The sequence below is a fragment of the Myodes glareolus genome, chromosome 14, assembly GCF_982192425.1.
Source record: "Myodes glareolus chromosome 14, mMyoGla1.1, whole genome shotgun sequence".
Classification (NCBI taxonomy): Eukaryota; Metazoa; Chordata; class Mammalia; order Rodentia; family Cricetidae; genus Myodes; species Myodes glareolus.
The window spans coordinates 16,521,195-16,543,254 of NC_142039.1; the positions used below are offsets into that span (position 1 = coordinate 16,521,195).

A 22,060-nucleotide genomic window follows, 5' to 3' on the forward strand; every position below is an offset into this window, starting at 1 on the left:
CCGCTGCCGCTGCTCTCCTTTGCCCTACAGAACCTACAGCAGGCCTCCTGGTTCATGCTGCCCTGCTCCTTGATTCTGCTTCCTGACCATCCTTCTGCTCCCCACTCATGTAAGACTGCCATGGACCTTTCCGTTAAGGCTCTTAGGAGATCTGTACATCTCCCTCCAACAACTTGCTGTTGTCCTGTGTGACTCGCTCCCCTGTGCACATGAAAATCTCCCTGATCCCTGGCCACACGGTGTCAGGACCTCAGCAGTCCTGCCTTCCTCTGCTGCTTGCTAGCCCACCTCCCTCGACACACCCTAGCATTTTTCCACACCGCTCTGCTGTTTTATGCTCCCGCATTCCAGAGTCTGTCTGTCAGCCCCTCTCTGGTGTCATTTTCCTAACATCTTCAAGTGCTTCAAGTCCCCATTCTGCTGCTGAAACTGTTCCGCTAATCCTAACCCCAGGCCATCCCTTCAACCTGATACCCTCGGTAGACTGCACCACATTCACTGCTTAGCACCTTACCGCTTGTCCTCAGTTGTCAACAATTCCAAACCTTCCCACACTCTCCCTCTCCATGGCAACTCAGTACTGAACTCACGGAGTCTCTGGAGCCTAGAGTCTCCCGTCTGGAGCCGCCTCTTATCAACACATCTCTTCCTCTGGTTTTCCATCTTGTTTGAAGGTGGCTCCTCTGCTTCAGTTCTTTATCCCATCACCCCTCGTTCCTCCGAGATGGCTACTTGAATCGTCCCCTCCTTTGTCCCACGTCCTGTTTTCACCTACCATGCTGCCTGCTCACACAGCCTACAGTCATGTTCCTCCTTCCTTTCCTCCCCCACCCTCTGAGCCCAGGGGTTCAAGAGGGATTGCTGGTGGCCACTCCCTCAGTGGCTCTCAGCAGACACTTGCCAAGCCACTGGCTCCCTGATGCTCTGGAGCCACTTGTCTGCTCCTCCTGAGCCCCTTAGCTTTGCAGTCGTCTGGCCTTCTGTGTGGGCTTCTCTGCCTCCATCATCCATTCCTAAGCCCTGTGTTCTCCACCACTGTGCTCAGCCAGGTGCCCTCCCCTCTGTATGTTTTCGCTTCTTAGCAGTCTTTCTGCTCATATACAGTGGCTCTTCGTGTTCAGTGAGTTCAGCATTCACAGATTTAAACAATCAGGGATTGAACATACGCAAGGGAAAAAACATGTCATACACACACTCATACACATGCATACTCACCACCTTTGATATTGGCAGCATAGCTCAGTGGTAAAGTACATGCTTTAAACATGTAGGCTTTTGCCAGGCAGTGGTGGTGCACACCTTTAATCCCAGTCCTGGGAAGGTAGAGGAAGATGGATCTCTGAATTCAAGGCCAGCCTGTTCTTCAGAGAGAGGTGTGTAGACTTTTTTCCTGTGATTATCCCTAAATAATACAACAATACGACTTAGTATTGACATTGTATTAGTTATAATCAAGTAATCTAAATTGATTTGAAGTGTATGATGATGGCATAGGTGATGCACCATTCATGAGGTTATCTCAGGACACTGATCCCTACAAACTCAGAGGCAGCAGTGTCCCAGCCTCTTTCCCTATACCGTTCTGTCTAGCCTTCTGCCGGCCACATCATGTGGGTGCCCCACAAGTGTCCACCCAAGGTCTGAGGTGTTTCGCCTTTACCTCTCCTTCCTTTCTGTGGCGACTGTATCATCTGTTTCAGTCTGCCCTGGACGCTTGATTAACTGGGACAAGTATTAGTTTCCGAAAGGGAATCCCTCTCCCCGTGGCCTGCAGATCCACCCAGGACAGTCATCTTTTCCTACACAACTGGACTGCTAGCATCTGAGTTCACACACAGGGCTTTTTCCCTCTTTCTGGTATTTTCTTAGGACTCGATTTTAGAAGTAACGTTACTGATCAGGAGTGTAACCATTTTGTGGATCTCATTATGTTTTATTCTTATTTCCCAAGAAAAAAATTCCCAGTGTTATATGAATAGTAAAGTTTGACTGGGCCAGGTCACCACAATTTTGCTACTATCAAATTCAGCCTTTTTGACCTTGTTTTTCTAACTCAGGATAGGTATACCATGTGAACTTTTCAATTCTTTGATTCATATTAGTTAAACATTTTTCCTAGTATTTTATACTTTAAATACACTATTGATCTACGGGACTATTGAACACGCTCTTTTATTTGAGTCTACTCTTTAAAGATATTGAACATTCTTAGGCATATATAATGTGGCCAGGTTTTCTGGTTCTTTTAAAATGTTTGTTTTTCATTGAATGGGAATTTCAATTTTGTATAGTTAAATCTGTCAATATTTTCCTGTGTCGTTTCTCTTTGAAAGAGACCTTTAGCACACTGAAATTAGCAACATTTTAAATATCACAAAGGCAGTGTGCTGCGACAACTTACTGACCTCACAGGCCGCCAGTGAAAAGGCGGGTGGCCTGGTGCTCAGGAACAGAGCCAGGGAGAAATGTGAACTCCTCACCTCACATGTGGTCACACGCTGTGGCTTTCCTGGGCCCCTGTCCTGCCTCTCTTTTGTCCTGCCCTGTGACTCTTCATTGCATGTTAGCACTTAGTAGGGTCTTTGCTCGCATCTGCTGCAGTGTGCAGGGTGTTGATTCTTACCTAGACTGAGTCCTACAATTTCAGTAAAATGCACAGCAGTATTATTTACATTGAATGCTGAGTTTTTCCTTCCTTCCTTCCTTCCTTCCTTTCTTTCTTTCTTTTTTCAATTTTTTTCAAGACAGGGTTTTTCTGTATCTTTGGAGCCTATCCTGTAACTAGCTCTTGTAGACCAGGCTAGCCTCAAACTCACAGAGATCTGCCTGCCTCTGCCTCCCAAGTGCTGGGATTAAAGGCGTGTGCCACCACCACCCAGCAAGTGCTGAGTTCTTAAGGATCAGAGTGAGAACATCTCTGTGTAATGTTGCGTTTGATTATGAATTGACAACACAGATGAAGTCAGTTAACACATTTGCTCGATTCTGTTATGAGTGGACCTGGCAGAGCCCTATGAAGCATTTTCTTTTCTGCCCGTCAGACACAAGCACATGCAAAGAGCGGTTTCCCCACAACCAGCTCAGTGTTTCCAGCCAGTTTCATGTTGAAGCACAAGCCATCATTTGTAGTCAGTGCTCAGCTGCTTGCCACCTTTACCCAAAGAGCACAGTGCCGCTGCAGAAGATGTGCCCATGGGGCTGTCATCCTTAGAAGTTCACTTCAGGACTGAGAGGAGGCTTGTGGCTGAGCACATGCCAAGCATGTACATGTTCCTAAGTTAGAATCTCAGCACCAGAAAAGGAACAACAAAATGGACGTGTTTTCTCCATGGGCCACCTTCCTGTTTTGTTCTGCATCTGTTTGTTGTTGTTAAGGTATGTAGTACAATCTCATGTTTTCTTTCAGTCTTTACAGAGAAGTACTGTACTGCAAACCATGTGGATAAACTTCCTGGCCCAAGAGACTGGGTACAGATTCTACAGGATCAAATTAAACTGGCCAGAAGGAGGTTAAAAAGAGGCTCAGGTATGAATATGCTGTAGAAATCACCGTGAAAGTGCTGTGTTGGGCTCTCTGCTATGTTGGAAGTGTAGCGCCTTCTCTCTAGGTATGGCAAGGACATACGTCTTCTCTGCAAGGACATGTTCTGTGGAATGTGCTCTGGTTTTGAATGTTGTCTTAAGATTGAATAGTAGAAATTATGTCATCCATTTGCTTTTAATAGTATAAGAGAAAAGGATTGCTACTCACACCTGTAGCAATGTGTCTCACGTGTAGACTTCGTCTTCTGTGGTCCGCTTTTATCTGACTGTTGATTTCTGTTTGTTTGTACCTACATGAGTTTTTTTTTTAAATGTGTTTTTAAAAGAATGGTCAGCACTCTTTTTTGCTTTGTTTTTCTTCTTTTTTAAGATTTATTTATTTATTATGTATACAATGTCCTGTATGCTTGCTGGCCAGAAGAGGGCACCAGATCTCATTACAGATGGCCGTGAGCCACCATGTGGTTGCTGGGAATCGAACTCAGGACCTCTGGAAGAGCAGTCAGTGCTCTTAACCTCTGAGCCATCTCTCCAGCACCCCCCCCATGAGTTTTTTAAAGCCTAATTGCTCAGGGTATAAAGGGGACAGGAGCACCAGGCTAGTGCATGCCTTTAATTCCAGCACTTGAGATAGAGACAAATCTCAGTGAGTTTGAGATCTAACCTGGTCTACAAAGTAGGTTCCAGGACAACCTGTTCTACATAGTGAGTTCCAGGACAGCCAGGGTTGATGTGGAGAGACCCTGTTTCAAAAATCCAAAAAGAGCAAAAGTCATTCTGTCAGAAATACCACATCAAGTTGGAAGGAATTTAAGGTGTGTGTTTATGTGTTTCTGTGTATGCATGCATGCGTGTATGTGGGCATGTTTAAAACTTGAGAGATAGCAGCTTGGCGGTTATTTTTCTAGGCAAAGATAATACCAGTTAAATTGTTACTATATAGATTTGGTCATCAAAGTCTCAGCCTCCAGAATCTACATCTTGCCAGTTGTTACTATATAGATTTGGTCATCAAAGTCTCAGCCTCCAGAATCTACATCTTGCCAGTTAGAAATCCCTTTGGGGTCAATTTTCTCCTATCATCCGAGAATAGTTATCTCTACTAGATCACAAATCTCTAGGTCTTATTTCTAAATTTCATGTAAATTAGTATATCTGTTATAAAAAACAATATGGAGATTCCTCAAAAACAATAAAAATAGGGCCTCAGGGAGATAGCTCTGTTGGTAATGAGTTTACCTTGCAAGCAATAGGAGTTAAATTCCCAGAACCCGTGTAAGAAAATAAATAAACATAAAACATATCCTTGTAATCTCAGCGCTGTATCTGTAGGGCAGCCATCTTAGCACACTTGATGAGTTCGAAGCCAGTGAGAGACTGTTTTTTCTAGTCAAAATATGAAATCCTGAAGAATACTGCCATTTTCTGACTGAAGGTACCAATATTTATGCTGTTCCCTCCAGACCCACAGGGCAGAAGTGCCCCTGAACTCTGTCCCCTGGAATAAAATTCTCAGGACTCTGGGGTTTTTCATCTTGATTATTTTCCATTAAAATGATAATACAGTGTGTTAAAGGTATTCCACCACCTCCACAGTCTCGTTTATCAGCCGTTCTGAACTGGGTCCAGACTCTGACTGGACCCAGCTGATCAACTCACCACGTAGGGAAACCTGCCCTGGCTGTAGGAGAAAGCGGTGCCCCACACATTGGAAAAGTCGTTATGCAAATCCAAACAAATTCATTTGGGGCTCTCATCACATATAATAATTTTTTTCTATAACTAGAATTCCATTCCTGGTGTGGATTTTTATCATTTTTATTAGATTACTTCTTCAGAACTGAAATCACAATTTATTGTTTGCGTTAGATCCAGAAGTAAAGCTGTCGCTGCTGCTAAAGTTTTATTGGACTTGCTCAGTGTTTTCCAGATTTTACAGCTTGGTCATCGCCAGAGAAGAGAAGCTGAGAGCTTGTTGTTACTGACGGGTGTTATGATTAACATCCTGATGTTCTTCACCATGACACTTGCCCTACGCATGTAGCCAGCATACGAATTTATATAGTTTACATATATTTGGGTTATATGTCCTGACAGAATATATAGTTTACATATGTCAGAATATATAACCTAAATATACATAAACTATATTTGTTCTATCCTGACAAAAGCACATGATCATGTAGGTCCACATATAAAAAGTATGTGTTGGGCTGGAGAGATGGCTCAGTGGTTAAGCACTCTGGCTCCTCTTCCAGAAGTCCTGAGTCAGTTCCCAGCAACTACATGATGGCTCACACAAAAAAAATAAGGGTAGGAGCTGCAGAGATAACTCAGCAATTAAGACCATGGCTGTTCTTCCAAAGGACCAGCAATACCTAGTGGCTCACAACAGGCTATAACTCCAGTTCTAGAAGATCCAGTCCCATCTTCTGACCTTCATAGGCCCCAGTAAGGGTAGCTGAATTACAAAGGAAAGGGTCACCTCAGACCCCAAGAAAATCTAATTTTTCTTAACACTAAATGAAAAGCAGACATGTGTAAGGTAGAAGAAATTACTAAAATATAAAATGAACTAGAATTTGAAGATTTTTAAAAATTATCTATTAAGATCACATGGGATATATGTGTATTATTAATAGAAGAGCTTGAGTGTCCAGACTCAAAGCCCATTCTTGTCTTTGGCACTGTGACTTTCTAGCCGTAATTTCATTTCTCCAGCTTTGATTCCTAGTGTATTAAAGCAAGCATAGCATCAGACATACCCACAAGACTATCTATCAGTCAGATGACAAATTGCACACAAAATGCTCAATAAAAAGTATTTAGTAAGTGGTGGTGGCCATTTATTATTACTGAAGAATTTCAGCCCTGGTAATAAGACAATTGCGATGTAAACCATCTGCCTTTCAGATTCATTGAAACCAGTCAGAAGGAAATGGCGACTTCTAAATATAAAAGCCGTGCATTCATTGTTTTTTAATATATAAAATTCTTTTCAAAGCCATAAGAACCAAGCTAAGGAAGTAGATCCGTGGGGAAAGCATTTGCCACACATGCAGGAAACTGGATTTCTATCCCCAGCTCCTTATAACGCAGCCAGGTGTGCTGGTGTGCATCTGCAACCCCAGCACTCAGATGCTGGTAGAGACGGGCAGATTCCCGGGCTCACAGACTGGCCAGTCTAGCTAAACCTGCTGGCTGCGGGTTCAGTGGGAGGACATATCCCCAAAAATAGTGTAGAGAATGATAGATGAAGACCCCTGACAAGGACCTGGTACCTTGGTGTGTGCATACACGTGGGCGTGTGCAAGGGCATGTATGCACATGTGTGAACGTACACAGAGACCAACCAGAGCACCTAATGCCTTTTATCTAGAGAATTTTAGTACATCTTACAGGTTTTCTGTAGATCACCTTCCCCAGCTCTCTCCTGCCGTTTATCTTTTTGTCATGCTATTAATGCTTATCAACATCATTTATAATAGTCTCCATTCCAATCAAAATTGGCTGGGACTTTTCCATCTCTTCTCTGTTTTCTTTCTGTGGTGAGTCACATGGACCAGCAGACACTGATGCCAGATCTACCCACCTAAGGACAAGATATTCAAGGCTAAACTAAAGGCAGAAAGCTTGGAACATTTCTGATTGTGTCTGTCCCTGGTCGTGTTTAAAGCACCAACAGTGAAAATGAGAATATAGTATTGTGTTGGCTTTTCCACCATCTCCACACTGCAAGGTGGAGCAGAAGGCTAGCCTCAGGGCACACAAGTGCAGGCAGCAGGATCTTTGGGTTGGGGAAAGGATGCCACCAGGATTATCCCAATAGCCCTATGCGAATGTTTCCTCTGTCCATAGCTTGTTAGGGGAGGCTCACTCCCTTGAGTTACCAGGAGGCCTATGAACAGCCTCTCTTTACATTTAGTAGGGGTGTGTGTCTGTGTGTCTGTGTCTGAAGGATCACGCTTTGCAGAACCATTAAGGAGACTGAAACACATCAGAAGAGCAAGGTTTGCATTTTAAATCACAAAAGGGAGGAATCTTTTGAAAAAAAAAAGTATGTATTTTCTCTCCATGGTTTCCTTCCTGACTAAATGGATCCGGCAGTTTGACTGACAGCTCCAGAACCAGGCATCTCCAAAGGAAAGTTCATTCTGAGGATTCCACTCTGAGTGGCTCAGGGTGCAGATGGGGCAGGTTGTGAAAAGTACAGTTCTCCAGCCAGAGACAGTGACTTAAGTGCCCTCAGTGTGTGGCTGAGCAGTCCGTCCTGCTGCTGGGAGGGGTTTTTTTTTTTTTTTTTTTTGTAATTTTATTAAATTATAAAAAGTTTCCATTTACGCCCCTCCTCCCAACGCCCTCCCACTCCCCCGCTCCCTCTCCTCCTCCCTCTTTGTCCCCTAGGCAAGTCAGGGTCTCCTGCCCTGTGGGAAGTCCAAGTTCCTCCCCCCTCACTCCAGGTCCAGGAAGGTGAGCATCCAAACAGACTGGATTGCTGGGAGGGGTTTAAGCTTAGGAAAATAAGACACAATGAACTGGAATCACCTGTGACTGACAAAATGAGGTCAGAGAGTTTTCAAGTTTTAATACAGGACGGTTGACTTCCTGTCATAATCATGAAACGAAATTGTGTTTAAATAATGATGCTAAACCTGAAATCGGAACCAAGTGAAGGGAACGGAGAAAGAAAGATGAAAGCCACTGTGTACACTGGAGTCTCTTTAATTGTGTTCCTGTATCCAGCAAAATGAATGCGCTCCCCACAACTAATGAGATTTGTGTTTTATGTTTGTAACCAGCAGAGGCAGCTGACGGTGATGAAAAACTGGACGGCATTTCGCTACCACCAACAGGTAAAACACATTTACATTTCATCACCCGCTGCAAGGAAACATTTGCATTGAAAATGCTTTCACCATTAGGGATGCAGGTGCTTGAGCAGGCTGTTTCTGTAATAGACCCGGGCCCTCACAGTGCCCAGTTTCTTGGGGGCCTAGGTTCAGAGGTGTTTTTACATTGGCTATGAAAAGAAGCATTTTTCTCACACCCTGTTTCATATTCATAAAAATCTCAGAAGTGCAAATCCTAAGAAGTTGGAATCACAACGTGCTGCTTCACCAAGCCTTTAGACATTAGAAGACACTTTTAACATAAACGACATTTAGCTTTAAACCTGGATTGTCAACTTTGTGTGACCAAATTCAGGCCCATCTTGTCTTATTCCATCAAAAGGCCTTTGAGAGGCATGCACCAGCACTCTTAGTGATCGTGTGTGATTGAATAAGCCAGCCCACCAGTGTGAAACACACTCCTGGTGTCAGATCAGCAAATGTGGTGGAACACTGCAGTATCCACTGCACAACTGTGTTCAGCTGTGGGCTTGATTGTGACCTCATCACAAGACTCCGTGTCAGGCCTGTGATTCTGACCTCCTGCCTGTGTATGAGCTCACACCCGAGAGGAGAGGAGCGAGTGGCTGCTCAGTGAGCCATGTGTCAAACAACTTACCCCTCACTTGGTCTCAGGACTCCCTCCCTATTGGCTGCTCCTCAAAGATTCTCTGAAGATTCCATCCATAAAAGCCAGACAGGCCAAAGAAACCTTGAACTACAAAAGCTCACATCAGTGGGGCTTTGGGATTTTTTGTTTGTTTGTTTCTTTTTGTTTCTTGTTTTTTTCCCCCTGATCTGGGGCAGTGAGACTTGAATTAAATTGAGAAAATATGACTGGAGTATGTACTATGTTTGCCGAAACTCTTGGTAGAGTCCCTAGTGGTCACATGGCCTAGATAACACATATCTCGGGGTGGTCATCAAAGAGAAGCTCCTGGGTACACTGGAGCCATGTAAGTTACACCTGCTTCTCTGCCTTGAGCAGCCAAGTAACAGATCAGTGGACAAGTGAAGGAAACGGCCACAGTTGTGCACAAAACAGCCGCATATATCCAGTTCTTGTCATCTATAGTCCTTACGCTGTTTGTGTTTCCATACCTGTGAGTCCAGAGAGCTGAATGTGGGCTCTAGTGTTTGTTGCCATCCTCTGAATAGCAGGACAACTCACGATAACAATACTTTTGCCGTCTTTGACCCATCCCCAGCAGATGAAGGAAATACTAATCAGAATGATGACGTGGGGTTCAGGGCCTTGGGGAGGAATGGCTTGCTTTTCTAGTTGTCCCCTGGGCGTCTGCAGCAGCTGGCTTCTGCTTCGTGTCATCTTCGGATGACGTGGTGGACTCTTGCTGTATTATTTGAAGACTGTGCCTCTTGCAGATGCACCTTTGTATTTAACTGTCTAAAGACTGAGCAGAGGCATTTCAAGGGAAACGGCTGCCCAGGGATGCTAGTAGAGTTTTCCAGAACTGACAAACTGCAAAGGAATCTGAACATGAGAAGAACTTGGGAACTCATGTCAACCGATCCCTCCTTTGTATCCGGCCCTTGTATTTTCCAGGGGAAAAAGCCTGAAACCCAAAAAAACATTAAATGACGTTCCCAAGATACCACAGCTGGTGATGGCATGGCAGGCCCAGTCCTCTCAGTCCCCGACATTATAGCATAGGGCTTTCTTATACCTAAGCCAAAGACGGCTTCTCTGTTTCTTAAAGATCCTAAGAGACGATGGGCGTGCAGTCCCATGAGGATTCCATTTCAGTGGCTCGCTCTTCACATTGATCCTGTCTGGCATCATCTACCCAAAGTTCACTCCGGTTTAAACTCATTTCTTCAATTCCTTTCTTAAATTCTGCCTGTTTGGGGGTAATAAAGAAGAAAGTAGAGTGTTGCTAGCTGCAGACACAAACTTCTCAACAGCATGCTCTGTCGTTTTTTAAAGCATTTCATTTTAGAAAAGGGGGAAAGAAGTCACAGATTGGTTCTCAGATCTTGATTATCAAATAATCTTGATAGCACGCTTCATGGTTGCCGTCTAAAGTGAAATCCCCAACCTGACCGGCTCTTTGGTGGCCGTGTTGCTGCATATCACCCTTCCACATTGCTCTGACCCGGCTGTGTAAAGCAGTGAACCCCAGGTCTTGCACACATAGTTGACTGATTTTGTCCTTACCTGACCCTGGCCATGTGATGAAATGTACAGCTGTGCTTTGGAGAAACAGCCTCCCTCACTGTCTTGTCTCTATTGTAGGTAATATATTTGTCACCAGGAGAGAGACCGCGGAGGACCCGGATCCAGGCTCCATTGCCTAGACTTGCATTTTAGCATCCTCTTCTTCCGTTTCCTCAAAGGTTCATGGAGCAGTTGAGGTGCCTGCAGTGTGGGTGTTCTGTGGTGGCTTGTCCTGTCTGAATCATTTCTTTGTAACATGTGGTATCACAACTCCAATTTGGTATCATATTTTCTTCAAAGAAATCAAGCTTAGAGTTGTTACCATTCAAAAGTCCAGTGTGTGTGACCCATCATAAAGAAGCAGTTCTCTTCCTGGTTTTATTCATTCATAATCTCTGTGTGAATACACAGTCTTCTTAAACATATTTATTTTATTGTAAATTGCTTAGCTGCATGCAGAGGAGACCTCTCTCTAGGACTGACGGAAGTTACAGAGCAGCAGTGCTGACTGACCCTTCAGCCTAGAGAAGGAAAGGTAGTTCCGGGAGGTGGGATGGCTCTGGCCTGATTTGTGACTTATGACATCAGTCATAGTAACCTGAAACAGTCGTTCTGAACTGAAGAACAAATGATGAAGTCATTTATGTGTCAATCATAGAACCTGAAACAGTCGTTCTGAACTGAAGAACAAATGATGTATGAATTCTTAGGAAATAAAGCACTTTTACGTAATTTATGATGATGCAGTTACAAAAAACTTAACTCAGCGTAACCAGCCATCTGCTTAGGAGCCATCAAGCATTTAAATATGGTTTAACCGAGTAGCTTTGACCCTGTTCCATGTTCCTCCTCTAGTTTATCTGGTCCCTCATACGCTTGCCTTCTACTTTATATAAAACTAAATATGAGAAAACTCTGGGTTTATTTTAGAGAAATCTTTGCAGTACGGATATTTGCTGTACCTCCACGTGTTTCACTAATGAAGTAATGCATTGAAATCAACGAACTTAGAGAACCTTGCGGCAAACCTTATTTATCATATAAAGCAAATTAATTGCCTTGAATCTTGGGCACTTGACACAGAAGGCCAAAAATTGCCATAAAAAAGAAATGTAACAGTCGGTCCACCAAACCCCAGGGATTAAAAACTGCCTTTTGCCTAGTGTTCCCGTCAGCCACAAGTCAGAGCCAACAGTTAGTGCTGCTGGGGCTACCTCGCCCGCTGCTTTGCCTGAGAGAACTGAGAAGTAGGTAAGGGGTTGCCTAGGGTCAGGTTACCCTCACGGCCAGCTGGACGTAGAAAGAACCTGGGCATCCAGTGTACTGTGTCACTTCATACTGAACATGTAGGGCTCAGGACGGGAGGACGAGGGCAGTACTCCCCTGAGACCAGCTGCTCGGTGAGGTGATCTGTGATATCCCTGGAATGTGACAACATGTGCTGTTAGGTGTTGCTCCTGGAGTCGTCTAGCAACTAGACAGCAACATCTCACATGTGAACCTTTTCTGTCTCTTCCTTTGGAGACTGCGGAATGGCTTAGAAATTATTCCCTTCGAACTTTTCAGTTGCCAGTTTCTGTTGCCAGCCAGCCCTAATCCTTTTGTTTTATTGAGTGTTCTGATGAGCTGCAGACAAACCAAGACTTTCGTTTAATTGCAACAGATCCGGAAAAAAAAAAAAAAAGTCTTCTGCCTCCTAGAATGAAATCCTCCTCAAGGGAACAGAAAAGCTGAATTAGTGCCCTTCACTCTTCACTCTATTAAATGGTGATGGATTTGTTTTTAGTACAGGGGGATCATATACTTACACTGTAGGCCTATTTAGTACGCACTATAAACCTTCCAAAAACGCTTCCTTCCAAGCCTCGGAGGCAGCTTGGAGTTTTCAATACTTGAGGAGGGTAGGGATCGTTCAGCTTGCAGACAAGCGCCGTGGATTCACAAAGTGGAAAGGCAGATCAGAACTGCGACAGTAAAATCATATTTTGTAAGTTTCAATTGTGTTTGTGTTAATTAACTGTGACTACTGTCCGACTTTGTTCAGAAACCCTTTTTATAGGCTTTCTTAGCAAAAAAAAAAGTCCATAACTATGGATGTGTCTCAATCTTGTGTACATATGTTTTATTAATATGTAAATATTCAGATTTTTTAAATTACTATGTTCTTTTAAAAAGAATTCAATGTAAAGCTAGTTGTGAAAATGGTGTGTAACACTGTGTTGTGATATCAACTCCCAAGATGCCCTTTATGTCCTTTCTGGAAAAATACAATAAATTACTTTAATTGAATGCACACGTGTCTTGCTTGCATTCCAGCCTTCTGTGTTCATGAAGTCTGTGCTGTTGATTAATTAAAGGGTATTTATGAATATTCTGATGCTTTTTCTCAGGAGTTATGCCTCTGTGGAAAATTATGGTTACAAATAAAGCAAACGGATTCCTAGCAGTGAGAGCCTGGTAGATGCTGGAGTCACAGTTCTGCCTGGCAGTCGGATCAATGGCTACAGCAGGTCCCACAGAAACACTCGGGCATTAAGTGCTGAGATGCTCAAAACCTAATTTTAAATGAATTAGGTAGCCTTATAATCTTCACTTAAAAGGTTAAGCCCTGCTTCTATGGAAACAACACACCAGAAGGCCAAATCAATCTCTTCTGATGTAAAGTGGCCGTGGAGGCCTACGGTGCTGTTCTCTCCTTTCAACACAGTGGGGCGCTGTGCCTCGCTTGGTGCTGGCACCCTGTGTTCCCAAGTGCATATTCAATCCCCTGCTCAGAGCTCATGACACTCTCAGGCTGGAGTCTGCCTCCAGTGGGGATTTACTTCAGGATCTGTTCCAACGTGAGGGGCTAGAGCTTGTAGGACTGAATGGTAGGCTTGTGGCTCAAGGAGTAGCAGTTGCTTAAGAATGCTGCTGGACCAGACAAAAGGAGGCAGCAGAGTGAGCTGTTTGCAAAAGGAAATCTGCAGTCAACATAAATCTTCACACTCTTTTTCTTCCTAGTTGAAGCGGGGAGCCTGCCACAAGCCATCCCATCCTGCCATACACCCTCTCCTTTGTGAGCTCCTTGCATCCCTGAAAATGTTTGTTGAAGGATCCATATGACGCTTTAGTGCCCAGGGCCACTGGGATGCACTGCTCTCCTAGGCTGGCAAGGACTGGTGTTCTAGCAGGGGGCCTCCGATGGCCTTGCTCATCTGATGTGACCGGGGAGTGCCCGCAGTAGGAGGGTCCACTAGATGGGGAAGCCCAGCAAGGGCTTCAGTTGTCTTCCTCCCGTGTCCCAGCCTTAGCAAGTGATTGACTGGTTCTGTGAGCTTATTTCCCCGGCTACACCTGCATTCCGCTCCACCATGTGCCCAACACAACTAGGCCAGCCTCTGTGATGGCTTCCAGCTAACCAGGTTGTGGTGCACCAAACTGTACCTGTCTCCTTTCCCTCAGGACGTTAAGACATCATCAGGTCAGCCCCTGGACCTGATTTATATATTTTTATATAAATATAGTTTATATATAAAAATATATATATATATTTTATATATAGTTTATATATAAAAATAGTTTATATAAAGGTCCTGGTTACTACCTTACATGGATCCATTTGAGTGAAGTAGGATCAGTCCACTGTGGGGAGAGCTATGGAGAGAGAAAAGGAACCCAAGGCAAACCCAGCCACGTGCAGGCACAAGAGGGGAAACAAAAAGTGGTGAGCTTGGCTTGGAGGATGGACGGGGGTGCTAGCTGGGTTTGGAGGATGGAGAGGGTGCTGGCTGGGTTTGGAGGATGGAGGGGATGCTGGCTTAGTTTGGAGGGTGGAGGGGGTGCTGGCTGGGTTTGGAGGGTGGAGGGGATGCTGGCTGGGTTTGGAGGGTGGAGGGGATGCTGGCTGGGTTTGGAGGGTGGAGGGGGTGCTGGCTGGGCTTGGAGGAAGGAGGGGGTGCTGACTGAGGTGTCTTGTACAAATCACAGGGTCACAGTGGTTCAGAGGACAAGTGAGTATGGTCTAGATTCTAGACAAATGGACTCAGTGTGTTATTTAAAAGGGGGCAGGGGATTGGGAGGGGATGGGAAGGTAGGGACAAATCTGAGGGGGTGGGCGAATATAGTCAAACGACACTGTGCAAAATTCTCAGAATTAATAAAAAGTAGTTTTTAAAGATGCCCTTATTCAGTACTCGCCCAAACCACTTTACCAGATGGGACAAATAGCAGAACCCTGTGGGCAACAACTACATTCCAGGCCCGTTTGTCTTCGTAAACAATTTTACCAGAAAGGACGGACTTTAAACTTGGAAGCTTTGTCCCAGAGTAGAAGCAATTGCAGTCTGTAGCACCGTTCGTTTCTCTCAGCTCATCTCGTAGCTAATCCTGTCAAGGGCTATCTATCCACAAGTAGCCACCACGCTCCACCTAATCAGATTTTACCCAGGATGCTTAATGCTCTCTGCAATCATTTGTGTGCACGCAGTTATTAATGTTCTGCTGGAATCTGGGCCTCATGATGTCAAGGAGCTCAGCTTTAGGACCATTAAGATTTCTGGCCCTCTGAAAACATCTGTAGTCAACTTTCCCAGGAAGAGTGAACTGGCTAAGAACCTCCCTGGCAACCCAGGCATGGTGCCCGCAGCAGACTGTGTCTCCTGGTGCATTGCTCATCTTTCCCTTGCTTTGACAAAATGCTTGCGATAAATCAGCTTGGAATTTTTTTTAAAATATTTATTTATTTATTATGTATACAATATTCTGTCTGTGTGTATGCTGCAGGCCAGAAGAGGGCACCAGATCTCATTACAGATGGCTGTGAGCCACCATGTGGTTGCTGGGAATTGAACTCAGGACCTTTGGAAGAGCAGCCAGTGCTCCTAACCTCTGAGCCATCTCTCCAACCTCCAGCTTGGAAATTTTTGAGGGGCTCACAGTTTCAGACACTTAACAGATCCCACATGGTTGTGTCTTATGTTCATGCAGAGGATCATGGGAGAGAATGTAGCAGAGCATGGCTGCTCACCTCCTAGTAGCCAGGAAGCAGGAAAAGGGAGGGGGGAATCTTTAGAAGGCACGCATACTCTCAGTGACCTTCTTCTTTTACCTAGGCCCTGCCTCTGACCCACCCATCCATCTGTAAACACATCAGTAGAGGTATAGTCAGCTCTGTGATCCACACCTCTGAAAACTGCCCTGAGGTCCAAGCCTAGATTCTAGATCCCAGCCCTACCCCAGTACCGCCCATTATGAAAGTAGCTCCCCTCTCATCAAACCAAGTGCTGAACCTTTAATCAGAGAACCAAGAAGAACCAGACCACTGGCGACATGTTGTGCTAGTCCCTGTGCAGGAAGGCTGGGCAGGCAGAGACTGACCTGGCACTACACTGTCCGTCCGTTTTCTTCTTCTTTTTTCGGGTTTTTTGAAACAGGGTTTCCCTGGAACTCACACTGTAGACCAGGCTGGCCTCAAACTCACTGAGATCTGCCTGCCTCTGCCTCCTGAGTGCTGAGATCAAAGGTGTGTGCCATCACTGCCCAGCCTGTCCATCCTTTTTCATCCTGTAGTGTAAATCACGTGGGCTACTCTGTCACCCACCTACTGCTTTCATAAACAGTGGCAAAACTGTGACAGTTGGTGCCAGAAAGACAATGGCCATGTTTGATAAGGGTTTCACAACTCAGACTTTCATTCAAAGCTCTGTGTGTACACAGATCAACTCCTATATTTTGTAACTCAAAGCATATGAAATTCAGCATTCCCTAGACAGCAATATAGACAGATATTTATTAATTACATATGAATATGTTTAGTACTTATTTTGTTATTAGTAAATGATAGTTAAAAGCCAGGCAGTGGTGGTACATGCCTTTAATCCCGGCACTCAGGAGGCAGAGGCAGACAGATCTCTGTGAGTTTGAGACCAGCCTGGTCTTCAAGAGCTAATTCCAAGACAGGCTCCAAAGCTACAGAGAAACCCTGTCTGGAAAAGAAATAAAAAAGAATGTTAGTTAAAAGGCCAGGGAATGTTCTAGAAACAGGATCCAGATGATGTAATACCCAGTACATTTGCATATAACTGATAGCCCAAATTACAATGATGTTCAAAGGTCCTTTTCATTGTTATACTTGATATCATTTAGATCTATTCATTGAGAAGTTAGATATTTTAAATCATAAAATTTGGAGCTAGAGAATGGATCAGAGGTTAAGAACACTGACTGTTTGTCTAGTAGACCCAGTTCAACTCCTAGCACCCAAATGGTGGCTCAAACCCTTTGGAAACTCAGTTCCATGGGATCTGATGACTTCCAGCCTCCTCGGGTACCGGGTGTACAAGCAGTACACAGACAAGCATGCAGGCAAGAAACCCATACAAACCGATAAAATTACATTTTACAGCCTAAAGTTAAGACTAATACACTTTAGGTCATTCCTTTTAACTTCTCCTCCAGACATGCAGCTGATGCTGGTGTGGAACGGCTTCTGACCAGCTCTCCTCTTTCCTGTTAGGTGAACTCTCCTACTCAGGGTTGAGACAGATTCAAAACGGTGGAGGGCTCTTGGTGTGAATATGAAGTGAAAATCAATTTTACGGGGGAAATGGAGCATCCTAAATTGTTATAACTAAGTGACTGATGCCAATTGCATATTTTGTTAGGAAAACTGCTTTCTGCTGTAGCTTAGCATGAGCGGGAAAAAGGCTGTTATAATAGAGGGCACTCACCCGGTGTCATAGCAAATTAAATATCATCCCAAGGCGGTGTATTTCTAACCACCTGGTAAGGAAAATCAGAAGTAATGCAATTAAGGAGAGCTGGACCGGCCCCGCCCCACTCTGGTTGTGAACAGTCACGCTGCACCATCCTGATGGAGAAGCTCTTCGCCTCATGTCACCACCCCCACTCCCTCCTTTCCTGCCCTTCCCTCATTCCCCCTGTGAAATGGACCAGCAATTGTGAAAGCTTTGGCTGTCCTTGGTAGAGAGGTAGAGTAGTGGTCAAGAGGTGTGGGTGCACCGTCCGGGTTTGTCCCCCTACCCCGTTAATGTCAGTTTCTGAGGCAGTTCCTGTGCCTTCCTCCAGGGGAACCGGCTGGCCAGTCTTGAGTGTGACCATAACTATAAATGCTGGACAGACTCCTGTATATGGGCTGCAGACTGTAACACACACCATGATCGTGACATTATAGCTACCTCTTGTGATAATACAGAGTTTTAGACAATGAAAATCCAAAAACTCTGGGAGCAGAAAGCAGAGGATTGTAGAGTAGACAAAATTAGTCTGAAAAACTATTGATTTATGCAGGTGAAGAGCCAAATGAATTGTAAGATGGTGAAAGACTTTCACTACCTTCAGTTAGCCGGTTTGTAAACCTATCGAATGGAAACTTCGGTTGCCGTATAAAAATAGACATATATTGACCGGGAAGGTGACTCGGTCATTACGGTGTTTCTATAAAGGCAGAAAGGCCTGTGTTTTACCCCCAGGACTCACATTTAACAACAACAAAAAAATTAATTTAACAAACTGAGCAGGATGATGTGTGCTTGTAATCCTAGCTCTGGGAGGCAGAGACAGGATGAGGATGATCCCTTGCCTCACCCATGTGACAAGCCCCAGGCCAGTGCAAAACCTTGTCTCAAACAAGGTAAGACAGCATTTGAGAAAACATCTGTCTTCAGGGTTAAATGTGTGCATGTGCACGCGCATATGCGCGCGCGCGCGTGCACACACACACACACACATGAATATGTTTAGTACTTATTTTGTTATTAGTAAATGATAGTTAAAAGCCAGGCAGTGGTGGTACACACACACACACACACACACACACACACACACGGATGGTGTGGGGGAAGACAGACAAAACACCAAGCCTATTCTATATAAACATACACTAGGAGGCACAACAATCTGCATAATGTGTGAGCTGCTATGGCAATGCCCCAACCCTAGAAAAATGCAGCATGACTGAGACAGGTTTTCCTCCCTGACTTGTAACAGCCCCAAGCTAGATGGACAAGTGGTAGTCAACACCTCTCTGGTCCCTGAGGGGCATCCAGAAACACAATTGGGTCCATCTTGTTTCTCTGTCACCCTTTTAGAGATACCCATGTGTGCTTCCTTGAAGCCGGCTCCCATGCCTTTGAGAAGAGAGAAAGGTTCCCAAAGAGGAAACGACTGCCTTCTGAAAATATCCCTCTAGGGCTCGCAGGTTTCACCTGGGCTTACAACTGCTGGGCCAGAACTTGAGCAGAGGGCAACACCAGGCACCAAAGGCACACTGCCTCAAACTGGGGGGTTCTAGTAACACAAGAAGAGTTACTACCTGGAATAGTATTCATGTCACCGATGTCATTTTAATTGGTGGGAAGAGGACAGTGTTAAGTCTAAGTGACAAAATCATTTGTGAAAAATAAGGTTAAACATATAAAAGACCAGAGGGCTGGAGAGATGGCTCAGTGGTTAAGAGCATTGCCTGCTCTTCCAAATGTCCTGAGTTCAATTCTCAGCAACCACATGGTGACTCACAACCATCTGTAGTGAGCTCTGGTGTCCTCTTCTGGCCTGCAGGCATACATAGAGACAGAATATTGTATAAATAAATAAATAAATAAATATTTTTAAAAACATATAAAAGACCAACTCAAAATAAAATTTCAAACTAAGGCTGGAGAGATGGCTCAGAGGTTAAGAGAACTGACTGCTGTTCCGGAGGTCCTGAGTTCAATTCCCAGCAACCACATGGTGAATCTCACCCATCTGTAATGAGATCTGGTGCTCAGAACACTATATACATAATAAATAAATTTAAAAATTAAAAAAATTAAGACTATAAAGCTCTTAGAGAAAAATATAGGCATATATCTTTATGCTTTGGGAGGTCAAGTAACAGTTGCTTATATATGATGCCAAAAATCACAAATGGCAAAGGGCAAATAAGTAAGTTGGACATCATAGGAACAAATGCTATGGAGAATATTGAGAATCTGTAAGAAAACTCACAGGATGGGGTGGGAAGAGAGCTCGGTGGATAAAAGCACTTGTGTAGGTGTGAGGGTTGAAGTTCCTCAGAAGTCACCTGAAAGCCAGGCATGTGTGTTGGCCTGCCAATAACCTCAGCCAGCCACTGGGAAGCTGCCATTGTTGAGTTTGGGGCCAGCTGGCTGGTGAGAGTAACCAAACTGGCAAGCTGCAGGCTCTGCAAGGGTCCTGCCTCAATAGGTAAGTCCCATGGGGCCCAACTGAAGTAGATATTTGATGTCAGCTTATCATCTCCATGAGTATAAACACAACAAATGCATGTGAGCATACATAAACAGACATATTTATATCACACATGTGCAGACATTCAAAAATAAAAGAAAAATGTAGCAAGCTTTCTTGTCTGACTATCTGTGGATCACCAGCCTGCAAACAATGACCTGGAGACTTATTATTAATTATGAAAGCTTGGCCTTTAGCTTAGGCTTGCCTCAACTAGCTCTCATAACTTAAATTAACCCATTTTTTTTATCTATGTTCTGTTACATGGTGTTACCTCTTTTCCATCTTGCACCTCCTGTCTCCTCCCAGTATCTGGCTGGTGACTCTGCCTTTCTTCTTTCCAGAGTCCTCTCCATCTCTGTAAGTCCCACCTACCCTCTTCCTGCCTAGCTATTGCCCATTCAGCTCTTTATTAAACCAGTCAGAGGGCTCCTTGGCAATGACACATCTTCAGAGTGTAAATACTCCACAACAGAAAAAAAAACTCACAAAATGGAGAAATATATTTGCAAATCATGTCATAGAAAAGCCTTGTGTTCAGACTATGCAAGCTACTTTTGCAACTCAGAAATTAAAAAAAAAAGCACCTAATTTAAAATGGGCAAGATTTTTGAATAGTCTTCCCCAGAAGAACTGTACAGGCGGCAAGCTAGCCAATAAGTATGTGAACAGACACTCACCATCATTGGACATCAGAGAAATGGAAGCCAAAATCACAATGAGATCCTTCTTCACAATGATTGGGTTGTTTATAATCAACAAAATGAAATTGACAAGCATTAGCAAGACTGGAGAAACTGGAGCCCTCCTCCAAAACCCGCTGCGGAGTAGGTAAAGAGGTACAGGCACTGGGAAGCATTTTGAAGTTTCTCACTTAGTAACCATATAGTCCAACATTAGTTATCTATGCAAGAGAATGTAAACATTTGGCCACACAAGGACCTGTCTCCAGATGTGTTTGGCAACATTATTCAGTGTACTGTCTACTTTTATGTCAACTTGACACAAGCTAGAGTTTTCAGAGAGAAAGAAGCCTCAGCTGAGGAAATACCTCCATGAGATCCAGCTATTCCCAAGCCTGTAGGGTATTTGTCTTAATTAGTGATGGATTAGGAGAATCCAGCCCATAGTAGGTGATGCTACCTCTAGTCAAGTAGTCCTGAGTTTTATAAGAAAGAAGGCTGAGCAAATCATGAGGAGCAAGCCAATAAGCAGCACCGCTCCATGGCTTCTCCATCAGCTCCTGCCTCCAGGTTTCTGCCCTGCTTGAGTTTCTGTCCTGACTCCTTTTGATGATGAACAGTGATGTTGAAGCATAAGTTGAATAAACCCTTCCCTCCCCAAGTTGCTTTGGTCAAGGCGTTTATCACAGCAATAGAAACCCTAACTGAGATGTTCACAAAAGCTGAAAACTGGAAACAATTCAAATGCCCATCCGTTGGTGAAAATGACACCAAGTTATATCCCCGCCTTTGAATATTAATTTGATGATGAAAAGCAATGAGTTGATGATCATGCTAACACAGATGAACCTTGAGAACACTGTGTTAAGTTTAAACAACCAGACACATAAAACGACACACTGTATAAGCGCAATTATCTAAAATCACCAGGACAGACGAGTCCAGGGAGGCACACAGCATCTAAGGTTACCTAGAGCTGAAAGGAGAAGCAACTCTGGAGGGGACTGCTACTGGTGGCCACAGGATTGCCTTTGGGGACGATGAAGATGTCTGAAATTAAATAACAGTGATTGTTGCACTGTAAGTATCTCCAGAACACTAAATTGAAGCTGTAAGAGCCAAAGTCTCATGATGTCTTAATTATCTCTCAATAAAACTGTTGGAAATATAATAACGTCAAGTTCTTCTCCCATTGTGGCAGTTTATCCCAAATGTTTCAAGAATTTAAGTAAATGCAGTAAGATTATGTTTAAAATGTTAGAATTAATATTTTCACAAGCTAAGGGAGGATTTGAAAATGACATAATAGAAATTACCAAGTAAAAGTTAATTCATTTTTTTCAGTACCAGTTTTAAGTCATATATCAAAAAGTTTGCCAAATTAATTAGTAAATTATAAAATGAGAAAATATTTGCAAGATAAAATTTTTACTGGGGCTCTGGAAGCTAATGTTCTACCTCGAAGCAAGAGCAAGCAGCCTGCAGTGTAGCAGGAAGAGGAGATCCTCCGCGGCTTG

At 44.0% G+C, this 22,060-nt stretch overlaps 1 protein-coding gene across 5 annotated transcripts in view; it reads left to right on the plus strand.

The window, feature by feature from the left end:
- Bend7 (BEN domain containing 7) overlaps positions 1-12,897 on the plus strand; it is a 79,271-nt gene extending 66,374 nt beyond the window's left edge. For 3 of the 5 annotated variants that reach the window (XM_085699081.2, XM_085699080.2, XM_085699083.2), the window contains 3 exons: positions 3,407-3,526; positions 8,343-8,396; positions 10,687-12,897. In XM_085699081.2, the coding sequence (XP_085555207.2) occupies positions 3,407-3,526; positions 8,343-8,396; positions 10,687-10,748 (236 nt within the window). In that variant the 3' untranslated portion in view covers positions 10,749-12,897. The remainder of the gene's footprint in view (positions 1-3,406; positions 3,527-8,342; positions 8,397-10,686) is intronic. The other 2 variants (XM_087896372.1, XM_085699082.2) reach the window with 2 other exon arrangements.
- Positions 12,898-22,060: the final 9,163 nt, after the last annotated feature.